This window comes from Pimephales promelas, chromosome 14 (assembly GCF_988280905.1).
Source record: "Pimephales promelas chromosome 14, fPimPro1.hap1.1, whole genome shotgun sequence".
Classification (NCBI taxonomy): domain Eukaryota; kingdom Metazoa; phylum Chordata; class Actinopteri; order Cypriniformes; family Leuciscidae; genus Pimephales; species Pimephales promelas.
In genome coordinates, this window is record NC_142782.1 from 30,437,125 (window position 1) to 30,450,760 (window position 13,636).

Consider the following 13,636-nt stretch of genomic DNA (forward strand, 5'->3'; position numbering starts at 1 on the left):
AACTTTTCATTTTCTGAACATGGACTCTGTGTTCCCAGGGGCAGGGTTTATGTACATTTTAGGGTTGATGGTGTCACTAACCCGGGAGGAAGCTTGTGTAGTCCCTACCAGCCATTTTTTGTAGTCTTTTGTTTTAAAGGGATACTCCACTTTTTTTTTGGAAATAGGCTCATTTTACCACTCCCCCAGAGTTAAACAGTCGAGTTTTACCGTTTTTGAATCCATTCAGTCGATTTTCTGATATTTAGAAGAATATCAGTAACCAGACAGTTTCTGGTCTCATTGACTACCATGGTAGGAAAAAAAATCTACTATGGAAGTCAATGAGAGCAGAAACTCTCTGGTTACAGATATTCTTCTAAATATCAGAAAATCTTCTGAATGGATTCGAAAACAGTAAAACTCGACTGTTTAACTCTGGGGGAGTGGTAAAATGAGCCTTTTTCCAAAAAAAAAAAAAAGGGGAGTATTCCTTTAAAAGTAAATATCTTCCTTTGCTTTAAACTTTGAGCGTTGTAACTTTGATACTGTTGTTTATACTCAAACAGCAACACTACACACTAACTAAAGTAAGAAAAGTGAAATCATACTTTACCACCCCTTAAAAAAAAAAAAAACAGCAGAAGATTATCCCGAACATATCTATGCTGGGATGAATTCTTTAGTACCTGCTGCGCTCTCATCTTGTCAGCTCTCTGGTTCTGATGGTAGATCCGGCTGAAGTTCGACACAATGACGGGTACAGGGAGGGCGATAACCAGCACGCCACTAAGAGAGCAGATTGAGCCGAAGATCTTTCCAGCGATGGTGTTTGGAACCATGTCTCCATACCTGCAAACAAACACCAACGTCAGTCAGACACTTAACGGCTCTGTGTGTGTGAAAGAGAGAGAATGACAATTTGTGTGAATATGATTACGCTGATTTAATGACCAGCGCTCGCTTGGAATCTATTTTGCAGTCACATTGCAATCGTGTAAATTAGTTTTAAATTTACAAGGCTCCAAAGCTCATCCCTGAGGCTCTTAAAGTCCACTAACACAACACATTACATATTTCTAACAGCAGAATACACCACCACAGAACTGCAGAATGCTATTAAGGTTATGTGTTTCTCACAAACACTCTCACACACACCACAGTACTACAGCAGCCGTGATCACCGCTGTCTTCCTGCACAATGGATGAGGGTTAACTAATTTAGAGGAGTGGTCATGGTTAAGATATAACCCATAAATCTCTTGGAAGGGCATATACTGTGTACACGTTTCTATAAGTATGCAACAGTGTGCAGTTTGCAACCAGAACACACTGAGAAATACTGTATTCCACAATTTAGTGTGATCCATTTGACTGTATTTACAGTGAAATGAACCAGAAACCTTTCTTGGCTATTATTTGATCTGTTTGCTAAATGTGTGAACACATTTTCACTCAAAAGTTGATTCAAAATTCATACATGCTGACTTAAACTTACATGTCACATCATTGGGACCAGTGCTACTGTTTCACATACTTTCTTTTGAAGAAAAGTATAAATTGTGTACTAAAGCAGAATGAGTCATAATGTGGCATTTGCTGAATTCAGAATTACAAACTACTCTATATTTACATATTAAAGGGATACTCCACTTTTTTTTTTTTTTTTTTTTTGGAAATAGGCTCATTTTACCACTCCCCCAGAGTTAAATAGTTGATTTTTACCGTTTTCGAATCCATTCAGCCGATTTTCTGATATTTAGAAGAATATTAGTAACCAGACAGTTTCTGGTCTCATTTGGAAAAAATAGATACTATCGAAGTCAATGAGACCAGAAACTGTCTGGTTACTGATATTCTTCTAAATATCATAAAATCGGCTGAATACATTTGAAAACGGTAAAACTCAACTGTTTAACTCTGGGGGAGTGGTAAAATGAGCCTATTTCCCCAAAAAAGGGGAGTATCCCTTTAAGAGAAGCACTGTATGTGCTTTCAAAAGCAGCCAGAGATCATGAGTTGAACTTTTATTTGTCAATGTCAAAACATTGCAGAAGTATTTTTTTAAAGTTTAGATCCAATAAATGCAATTTTGGACTGGGAATTTCTGAGTTCTGAAAGTTGCCGTAGCCTATATATTTTCACAGCAGGTAAATCAAACTCCTTTAGATCTCAAACAAACTACACCAATAACATTCATAACAGCACAGAATGACGCATGAAACAGTCAAAGCACAATTATTCAGAGCTCTACACAGAGACGGAAATTCTTTTGAAAAGTAATTTTCTGATGTTTCTGAAAGGTCCCTGGTGCGATACACATTTCTCTGAGGTACACTCAGCATGTTGGATCAGTCACTGACAACACAACGAGAGAGAGAACGAATCATCATACGGCACATTCACATTCACATCATGTTCCATCCCTTCACAGGAGACCGATCTGCAGGTGGCGTAAATTAAACCAATATTTGTTTTTAAAGTGGTGTTGATGTTCTGCACTTATATCCTGTACATGTTTACAGAATCGACAGACCGAAACTGTCAGAACACCTTCCTTCTACACAACAGACAATATGCAAATCAAAACCTGGATAGCCTACGTTTTACTGAAAGACGACCGTTTTAGCCAAAGCGACTAAGTTACAAGAATGCTTTATAAGCCACTCAAGGCTGTGCATTATAATGACTAAAACACAGTTAGCAGAATCAGGTAAAATCATGAATTTAAGAACTAATTCTCTTCCATTTAATGAGTGTTAACTCAAATTGGCGACACCCACTGGATTTGAATGAGTAAAATAAATTTCATTTCAAGTTTTTAAAATTATATCTTGAATATGAATTAGCCTACAAATGAGGGGAGTCAGGGGACGGAAAAAAATATGAGATGGGAGGAAAAATGATTTCAATACTCGTATGTTTTGCATTTCCCAAGAAACTTTGCATTCCCCAGGACATTTCGCCTTCACTTCCACATGCACTTGTTTCTTGGGGAAACAAATCATTTTCAAGAGCAACTAAAGGTATTACAATACATTTTCCATCTCATATATTTTTCATCACCATGTCACTTCAGGGGCTCTGAATAAATAAATGATAAATAATTAAAATTTATTAGATTAAATTTTAAATTAAAGTAAATTTAACTTGACTAATTATGCTAATTTATTATTTATAACACGTTATTCTTACTCTCAAATCTCATTTAGGCTCGTGTTAAATGCAAAAAATAGCCAATAGTCATGTCACCAACCACAATGAAACAATATGGCCACAATTTCAGGGTATGTGAAAGTTGGTAGTGGTCTTAAGGGTCTGTATGTTGATGTCAAGTAGTTTCTCTAAATATAATGCTGCTTAGTGTTGTTATTTAGTCTCTCCTGATTATTTAGCCTCTTTCCTTTTGCTCCATTTATTCCCAAGAAAGTGTGCCTTATCGCAAAAATGCATAGAAATATTAAGCTGCTCTCATTCTCTGTGGCTATTTCTCTCGGTCTCACGGTCGAAGTAACCATGACAACGGATAGCGTATCCTCCCAAGATGGCGGATCCCACGCGGAATGATATGCGTGACGTCACATTCTCATTCTCAATACAGTCTGCCGAAGTTACGTTAGCTAATCTAACGTTATTAGCTTGATCAGTCACACACAAAAGTAATCATACTGACATACGGTGCGATATTTCAAAATATACAATGTAATTGAGTGTGTACCATAAACCGTGATGTGTCGCGGCGTCTCTCTCTTCTACTGTTTGAAAAACGCGGACGCGGGATTACGCTTTGCAAATCGCAAATCAAGCAGTGATCGACAGCGCTCTGATCCAATGGCGTTGGGGATTGTCAGGTTGACAGTAAATCTAACCCAATGATGATGGGGGGGCCAATCATATTCGGGGACGGGGCAGTGCCACGCCCCTGCTCCAGAGATCAAAAACAAGAAGTCATCCCTCCTCAGAAAGCCTCCAGTGAAAGCAGTCACATTCAGGTCTGTCACATAAGTCAGATGTTTTATTGACACATCTGGACATCCAATATGTGATTTCCCATAAGATGATCAGATGAGAGACTCAAACACACACACTCTTCCTACAAATCCATTCCAGCATCCCTCATTTGTCAGCTCCTCAGAGTTTGTGCACTCTTGGGATTAATCCACATCAGCCCGTGCGCCTAATTTGGTTTCCGACTGGTAAACGTCCACATTTCGGCATCGCCAGATGGCCCCGGGTGCATAAGGAGGGCAGGAAACAAATATTGATTTGTACACTGAAAATGTCTATTATCCCTCCAGTGGTTCCTGGTTTTCTTAATCTTTGAATGTTCATTCTGTCGTTTATTATTGTTATTCAGATATCATCAGAAGTTAAAGAGGAAGTTCACTAAGAGCAAAAGCTTCTATCTACATATGGATGATAACTTAGCTGGAACATGAAACCATTAAACTGCTACATAAACAGGAAAAGTTGCTGGAAAAGGACAGGTAGTGCAAGGCATTCAAGCATTATCCAGGAGAGCTCTCTATCCCTTTAATTTTCCCATAATAGAAAGTCTTAGACAGACGTCCCCTGGGCGAGAACGAGGCTGCCTGGCCTAGATGCCGGTCTGGAAAGGGGTCAAGGAGGTTTGCCAGAAGTTCACGGAGAACATTGAGCAGAAACAGGACGGAAGATTAAACGGCGAGGACATGCATGGAAAAGATCAGAGGAAAAACAGCAAACGCTTGTTTTTGCGTCTGCTGATGCTTCAGTTTTTCCTCTTCTCCTGGGGATTCGGGACGTCACCACTTACACGCTCTCTCGTGGAAATCTTGCTGGAGATAAACGGGACGATTAGGTACAGGAGAGAATTTAGCCCAAAAATACGGCTTCCTCAAACATGGCTATTTTTGCCCTTGCGAATCCGATACAATCCTGTTTCCCTGGCCTTGAAACATGACATCACTTTAAACTCAGCAAAACTCAGCTATGAATAGCTGTGGTTGTTGCAATCCCAATTAGGAACTCGTCATCCTAAAGTCTTTCACTGCACACCATAACACACAAGGCAACCTGCAGAAAGGCCTGCTAATATTCTGTTTACTGCATATGGAAACCCTAATTAAACATTACAATAAGCTAATCAAGGTCTTCAGGTTACGCTACAGTCAGGTATGTTTTTATCAGGGTTGGAGCTAAACTCCTCAGGACATGGCCATTCAGGACTAAAGTTGCCCATCCCATGTTCCTAATGAAGCAGATCAATTGATGTTATTGATTTTTTTTTTTAATTATGACTGTAAATAACATATTGTGCATTTCTACAGTGAAATCTTTTGAATGATGCTATGTTCACATAGGTGTCAGCATCCACGACAACTACAAGTACAGCGTAACGCAAGCAAAAAATGCGTCTGTAATCCAACAAAAGCGTCTTTATTCTACGGAGACCCAAAAGGGACATGAGGAAGGAAAAAATATAAGTTCAAATGTTTTGGATTCCCCCGAGAAACTTTGCATGGCGCATGCGCTCGCAAAACCGTTGCATTGCCTCGCAAAACTTTTACATTCTCTTGCAAAAACTTTCACGTTCCACGATAAAACGTTGCATTTGCTCGCAAAGAAATCAAAAGGTTTGATAGCGAAGTTTCTCGGGGGAACAAAAAAATTTGTGAGCGAAAGCAAAGTTTATCAGGGAACGATCCTATAATCTTGTAGGACCACAACCCCCTTGTGTTTTTTTAAAGCTTTTACTTGTCTTGTTAAAGGTGGTTGCTACACTGTAAACCAGAATAAGTTGGCAACACTTAAAAAATTTAGATAATCTTTTCCATCAAAATTTCATATTTTAAGTTCAATTAAGCAGAACTTGCAGATTTTAATTTTGTACTCAATTTCTCTTAGCTTGACATATTTGAGTTAGCTAACTTAAAATTATCTTGTAATCTCAACTCAAATACTTTTAGTAGTAAAAACTTGGCTTATCTGACTAATTCAATAAATGCTTACTTGCTAATTGGTAACAGAATACTTTGATAGCATTAGCATATAGTTAAACAATTGGTGAATGAGTACAGCAATATAAACATTTAACATATATCTGCTCCCAAACCATGCTCATGTACCACATAACCGTGACACACTCTCAGATAAAAAGGTACAAAAACTGTCACTGGGGCTGTACCTTTTCAAAAGATACACTTTTGTACCTAAAGGCTGCATATTGGTACCTTACTGGTACATATTAGCTCCTAAAATGTACATCTTAGCACCTAAAATGTACATATTAACACCCAAAATGTACATATTAACACCTGAAATGTACAGTTTAGCACCTAAAATGTACATATTAGCACCTAAAATGTACATATTAGCAACTAAATGTGTATATTAACACCTGAAATGTACATCTTAGCACCTAAAATTGACATATTAGCAACTAAAATGGACAAATGTTTACCTTTTGAAAAGGTACAGCCCCAGTGACAGCTTTTGTTCCTTTTTTTTTCTTAGTATCCCTCCAAAAAAAAAAAAACATAATAGAAACTCTTCTAAACCAGAATTACAAAACATTACTGCTACTAATTCTCCAACTTAACCTTAATCTTGCACAAAAAATACTTAAAGCATTTACTCCCCATTTAGCAAAGCATGCTGGGAAATAGAAATCCCAGCCCAATTTCAGTACAATTTAAGTTTGTCTAAATTAAAAGCAACTCAAAACAATTAAACAATTCAGATTACTTAAAATGTGTCCATTTTGTCAACTCATAAAAGAAAGTTATAAATACACATGAATGTTAATTTGACTGAACATATTTGTTTAATTTAAGTTTGCCCTACACAATCCAATGAACTATTTTGAGCATTTGTGTTTTACAGTGTAACAAATGACAAAATTGGAGCTTGTAAGCTTTTTACTTCTGCCGATTATATTTAGGCTTCAAAATGAATAAGTTATCTTGATGAACAAAATATGCAAGAATCATAACTTGCCACAGGGAGCTTATTTTCTGCAATAACCCAAAAATCCAAGTTTTTTTTGTTGAGGGAACCTGGGTGAAGCAAACTTCCAGGCTGGCCTACAAAATACATCATCACTGCAGTACTTTATAAGTCCTGATTCTTTCATCACATTGGAAATGAAATTTCAGGTAAAACAATATACCATGATGGGATACAGTATTCTGTGTGGTGTGCTCTGCTGTATACTATGGAAGCTTGTTTCCGCCACTAAATGAAAAATATAAAAGGTAATTACGACTTTTTATCTCACAATTCGGACTTTTTTTCTCACAATTGTGAGTTTACTTCTCGCAATTCTGACATTATTTCTCAGAATTGCGAGATGGAAAGTCAAAATTGTGAGATATAAAGTCAGAATTGCGTGATATAAAGTCGCAATTGCGAGATATAAAGTCAGAATTGCGTGATATAAAGTCGCAAGTGCGAGATATAAAGTCAGAATTGCGAGATATGAAGTCAGAATTGCGAGTTATAAAGTCAGAATTGCAAGATATAAAGTCAGAATTGCGAGATATGAAGTCAGAATTGCGAGTTATAAAGTCAGAATTGCTAGATATAAAGTTGCAATTGCGTGTTATAAAGTCAGAAATGCATGATATAAAGTCAGAATTGTGAGATTTAAACTATTCTGAGGGGGAAAAAAGTTAGTCTTTTTTTTCCCCTTAGAATTGGCCTAATAAGTCGCAATTGCGAGTTTATATCTCACAATTCTGAGAAAAGATGTCAGAATTTCGACATATAAACTCGCAATTATGTGTTATGAAGTCAGAATTGCGAGATGTAAACTCGCAATTGTGAGAAAAAAAGTCACACTTCTGTCTTTTTTCCCCAGAATTGCGACTTTATATCTCGCAATTCTGACTTTATAACACACAATTCTGACTTTATAACTCGCAATTGCGACTTTATATCACGCAATTCTGAGAAATAAAGTCAGAATTGTGAGATATAAACTCGCAATTGTGAGAAAAGAAGTCAGAATTGTGAGATAAAAAGTCACAATTATTTATTATATTTTTTTATTCAGTGGCGGAAACAAGCTTCCATAGTATACTGCACTTTTACTAAATTCAGCATCTATTTCATACATATACAAAACATTTTCTTACTACGCATAGCATACAGAAATAGTAAAATGGTAGTATGCTATTCTGAACATAGCCACAGAAATGCACAAACATACGCCTGGCCAGAAATGGGAGGTCAAGGGTTAACCGGTGAACGGGTTTTCATCTGTTAGTGGAAATGGAGGAGGCTTGTGGACAGATTACATGTGGAAACACCATTTCATGGATTTCAGCACTGGCATTTCTTTTTTTATTTATTTTTACATTTCACTACACATCAATCTCCTTTCTTTTTACAACCCTCTTCTACTGTAGCCCTCTCTTTATGTCCCCTGTAGCTAGTGTGTGTTTGTGTACGCACACAAGTTTTAATACAAATACCCACCTCTGATTGAATTTCGACTGAGGGAATCAACGTTCTAACAGCATGCAAAGTGAAGCAGGGCTAACAGTGGATGTGTCACTGTTGTGTTTGCTACTTAATTCTTAATTGAAATGTCAGTTGTTGTTAAGTACAAGCATAATAGATTAAAATAAAGGAGTGGTCAGAACCAACCAAGGACGTCTATACGTAATACCTGGGGAGAATTATCCACATTCCTATCCATCTCAAAGTCTTGCTCATTGGAAGTCTCTGATTTGAATTTTGCTGTCATTGCACAAAAGTGTTCCACATACAGGTAACGGGGGAAATATATGACGGAGATGACGTCAAACAAATTGAATAATGCTGTGTGTTTCAAGGCACAATGCTAACCAGCCAAACCCTATATTCTCAGTCTGAGACATCACTCCCACGGGATGCATAAGGAACACAAAATGAGATTTTGGAAATTTCGAAGTCGCCATCTGATTGGTTGAATTCCCCCTCATGGAAGAAGAAAGCCAATTTTAGTCTTTAGTCTTTAGTCTTTACAACCATAGCTCAACCCAACCATAACTTGGGTTCGGGTTGAGCTTTCCGCGACTGCGCAACTGGGTAGGTTGCCAGGTTGAGATGACAAACGGGTTGAAATTGTATATGGTGTGTGTGAATATAATGCATTTAATACAAGAACTGGCAACTGGTCAACATTAGACAAACATATTGGTCCGATTATTTATAAAGGAGTTTGGGCCATGCAAATTCCGGGAGTTTCCCAGGAGAAATAACAAACCGGGAGGGCTAAAAAAGAACAGGAGAAACCTGGGAAAAACAGGAGGGTTGACAGGTATGGTTTACAACATGTGACAATGAGCGCTTTTCAGGATCAACTAATAGCTGGATTTTCAAAAGTATGTGAAGTTCACAATCACTAAATCACCACAATGAATGGAAAGTACAAAAGAACAATGTTCATTTGAAATTGAAATATTTGTAAACTTTATAAATGTCTATACTGTCAACTTAATGCTTCCTTGCAGAATAATAGTATTAATTTCTTTAAAAAAACAGCTAATACTTTATTTCACTTTAGACATTCTACTATAACCATAAGTAACTGTGCAACAGTGCTTTAACTTAAAAACTGAAGTAACCTTAAAATTAAAGTTAATTGAAATGGAAAAATTGAGTTAATACAATGAAGGTGATTGATTTAATCATCAGAAACTTAAAATATGGTGTTATCTGAACTACATAAATTACTTAAGTTGATTTGACAAAAGAAATAATGTTGTGATTACAAAAATCATGAAAATATTTTTTTTTACAGTGAATATAACTTATTCGACTAACTCGAACCCTAACAGCTATCCCTAACCTAGCATGTGGTTGCAAAATTACTTCTAGTTACACTGTAAAAAAATATTGTTGGTTTAACTTAAAAAAGTAAGTAACCTGGTTGCCTTAAAATTTTAAGTTGATTGAACTGGAAAAAGTGAGTTAATACAATGAAGGAGATTAATTTAACCATCAGAAACTCACAATTATATGTTATCTGAACTAAATAAATTATTTAAGTTGATTTGACAAAAGAAAATATGTTGTGATTACTACACTGTAAAAAAATATTGTTGCTTTAACTTAAAAAAGTAAGTAACCTGGGTTGCCTTAAAATTTTAAGTTGATTGAACTGGAAAAAGTGAGTTAATACAATGAAGTAGATTAATTTAACCATCAGAAACTCACAATTATATGTTATCTGAACTAAATAAATTATTTAAGTTGATTTGACAAAAGAAAAAATGTGATTACTACACTGTAAAAAATATTGTTGTTTAGCTTAAAAAAGTAAGTAACCTGGGTTGCCTTAAAATTTTAAGTTGATTGAACTGGAAAAAGTGAGTTAATACAATGAAGTAGATTAATTTAACCATCAGAAACTCAAAATAATAAGTTATCTCAACTAAATAAATTATTATAAAGTTGATTTGACAAAAGAAATTATGTTGTGATAACAAATCTTGAAAATATTTTTTACAGTGGAATGTCTAAAGTGGACCATATAAATAAAGTGTAATAATAATTAAAAAAAAAACTTTAAACTGTATTGTATGACTTAAGATTTGTTTTCCTCCTGGAAATTTCCAGGTTTTCCATATCCACTGGAACCGTCTTTTATTTACTGTAAGTTTTACAAGTACGGCAAGCCAACTTTCACATATCTTAGATGTTTTGATTCAATACATAAACAACAAGTAATGAACATGATGGCAACCACACAAGTTTTGCTCAGCAAGATAACGGCCATGTTGACAAAGCACAGACCATGTTAGCCTGACACAGACATTTTAAAAGTACATCAAATATTCATGAGGAGGCCACCTACAATTACAAACTCAGCATTTGCCGGGATGTGCGCGTACCGTAAACTCTGAAAGACTCTCTGATTAAACATAACACTTCATTTAGTTCACTTCACGACTGAATACATCAGCTGTCGGGCATGACGGCTAAACCGAGCAAAACAGAAATGGATGCGTTTTGACTCGGCCGACGATTACGCCTGACAGTCCCGATTATTGAGCGCCGGTCTTCCACGGCTGACAAGTTCTCGCTAAGCGACTGATGTGTCCAAAATTGCCCCATGCCAAACGTTTCAGTACAAAAGCCGATCTCTCAAATCCTTCCCGCTCAGATTTAATCACATTTAAGTAATTACTGATTCAATTATGAATGGGCAACTGTCAGCGTGTGCTGAAAATTAAATGAGGTGTTGAAGTTTCCACACGGCGAGCTAATATCATTAATCATCTCCGCTTAGCAACACCTGGTCACCGTGAGCATGCTAAACACTCATAGACCCTGTGTATCATTCACCGCTGGGACAGATCGTCATTAACTTTGGATAAACCTGAGATGATTGAGTTTTCTGCGCTAGATCATGTGCCTCTGTATGATTATTTAAAGTGTGTAACGTATCAAGTGTGAAAGAAATGGTATCTTGTAAATCCCAGTCGAGGATATTGAATGGATTATTGCATCGTGAATAATGAATTTTGTGTAAACACATACACTGCCATTTAAAAAAATTGAACTACCTATGCTTTTTAAACAATCATTTAAACTGTATTGAAGGAATATAAATATGGAAGCCTAATTACATGTCACAATTGCAACTTTCTCACAATTGAAATTTATTTTATTATTTAAATCTAACAATTGCAACTTCATTTCTCACAATTGTGACTTAAATCTCACAATCAATTAACCGTATTTGCTTTTAAAGGAGTAGTTCACTTTAAAAAAAAAAAAAAAAAACTTTGCTGATAATTTACCCATGTCATCCAAGATATCCATGTCTTTCTTTCTTCAGTCGAAAAGAAATTAAGGTTTTTGATGAAAACATTCCAGCATTTTTCTCGATATAATGAGCTTCATTGGGAACCAAACGGTTCAAGGTCCAAAAGATACTTTCAATACGAACTGCAAACTGTTCAAAGGGTTTTAAACGATTCCAGACGATGAATAAGGGTCTTATCACAACTCTATTTCAAATAATGTGACTTTACATCTCACAATTGTAACTTAATTTAATATTTTAATACTAAATCTCACAATTACCCGTTTTACTTATTACTCTGAGGTTGAAACAGCTTTGATACCTGTTTGCCCGCCACTTGTTGGCTGTTTTTGCTTACTTATTCAGTCCAAATAATCCATTTCAACCCCCCCTTTTTAATAAAAATATGTGCAGCTTATGAAATAATAAAGTTGTGGGACCATTTTCCTGTCCAAAGCAAAAGGCTGTTTAAAAGAGGTTCATTTTATACAGAAATGTATGCATATTTGTGGACAAATATAAATTGTGCCGAATTATACAGTAAGCTGTTAAGATGTATGTCCCGGTTTGTCAGTTAAGAATTGCAATATAGTCAATGCGGGTTAACCTCACAATTGTCATGTCCTGGAGGCGTACTGACTCCTAACACCATAAATCTTAGTAGTAATGATAGGGTGGGTGTTCTGGGTCTCTGATAGTGGCTTGATGATCGTTCTGGAACTGTTTCTGGCTGAGTGCATTCGGCTGTGCCAAGTGTGATTTATGTCTTCCTACAGAATACAGAGGAATCCAAGCGATATGTCGACGTATTTCACATGCGGCTCGAGATTTACGAGTTTGTGCCCGGCGTCATGCTGATGCAGGCTGGATGTGAACATTAAACCGGAACAATGGCGAAACATCCACCTTCAAAGATCATGTGTGTGTATGCCGTTACTGCTTGTATCCGAACGCAGTCGTAAACAAATGAAAAAAAAAAAGTGTGGGCAGAAAAAAACAGGAGTTTGTTGGATAAATTGGCTGGACCGAGAGGGTGTGAAAGACATCTCCACTGTTAAATGTTTTTTTTAATTGAATTTTTTATTATATTATTATATAGACACATACTATATTATATATATATATATATATATATATAATTTATATACACTATATAATTTATATACTGTATACATAAATATAAATTATTATACATTTATATATATAATAATTATATAAATATTTATATATACTAATTATATATATACAGTATATACACATACATGCATTTATAATATTTATAAATATTATATATATATACACACATATATTATACATTTTATAATTTGTTCAAAAAGCAACCATATCTCATCTGAGAGACAACTACTGTAACCTTTCCAAATACGCCTGCTCAACAGGAGCATCGCCCGGGCAAATATCACTGCTCATCTCTGCAGTAATAGCTAGTGTTTTGCTCTGTGCACAGGGAAGACCTTTGCATTTCTATCTGAATGAGAATTGAAGTCACTCTCCAAAACGAGATAACTGGATAGTGACAAACAAGTCAAGTCAAAAGGTAAACACTCCTTACCTATCCATATCCTTAATCCTTCCTTAGCATGGCTTGACCATCTAAAACACATCAGCCTTTCGCTCCCTCTTTCTTGAAAAATAACAGAGTTCCAATCTCCAGAGGACACATACAGTCAGCCTATAGCAATTAATTAATGCGAGATCAGAATCACTTCCATTTATAAAGCAGTTGATTCTTTCTTAATGCCAATAAAAAAAAAATCAAAAGAGTAGAAAAAAAGTCAAAATAGCAAACCACCAAGACTATAGTATTCTAGATTTTGCTCATGTCTGTCAGTGTAAGTCTTTGGGATGTTTTTTTTTTTT

General features: G+C 35.9%; 1 protein-coding gene across 3 annotated transcripts in view; it reads right to left on the bottom strand.

Moving 5' to 3' along the window:
- kcnd1 (potassium voltage-gated channel, Shal-related subfamily, member 1) overlaps positions 1–13,636 on the bottom strand; it is a 79,561-nt gene that overhangs the window by 14,700 nt on the left and 51,225 nt on the right. For all 3 annotated transcript variants that reach the window (XM_089119826.1, XM_089119828.1, XM_089119827.1), the window contains one exon: positions 669–831. In XM_089119826.1, the coding sequence (XP_088975952.1) occupies positions 669–831 (163 nt within the window). The remainder of the gene's footprint in view (positions 1–668; positions 832–13,636) is intronic.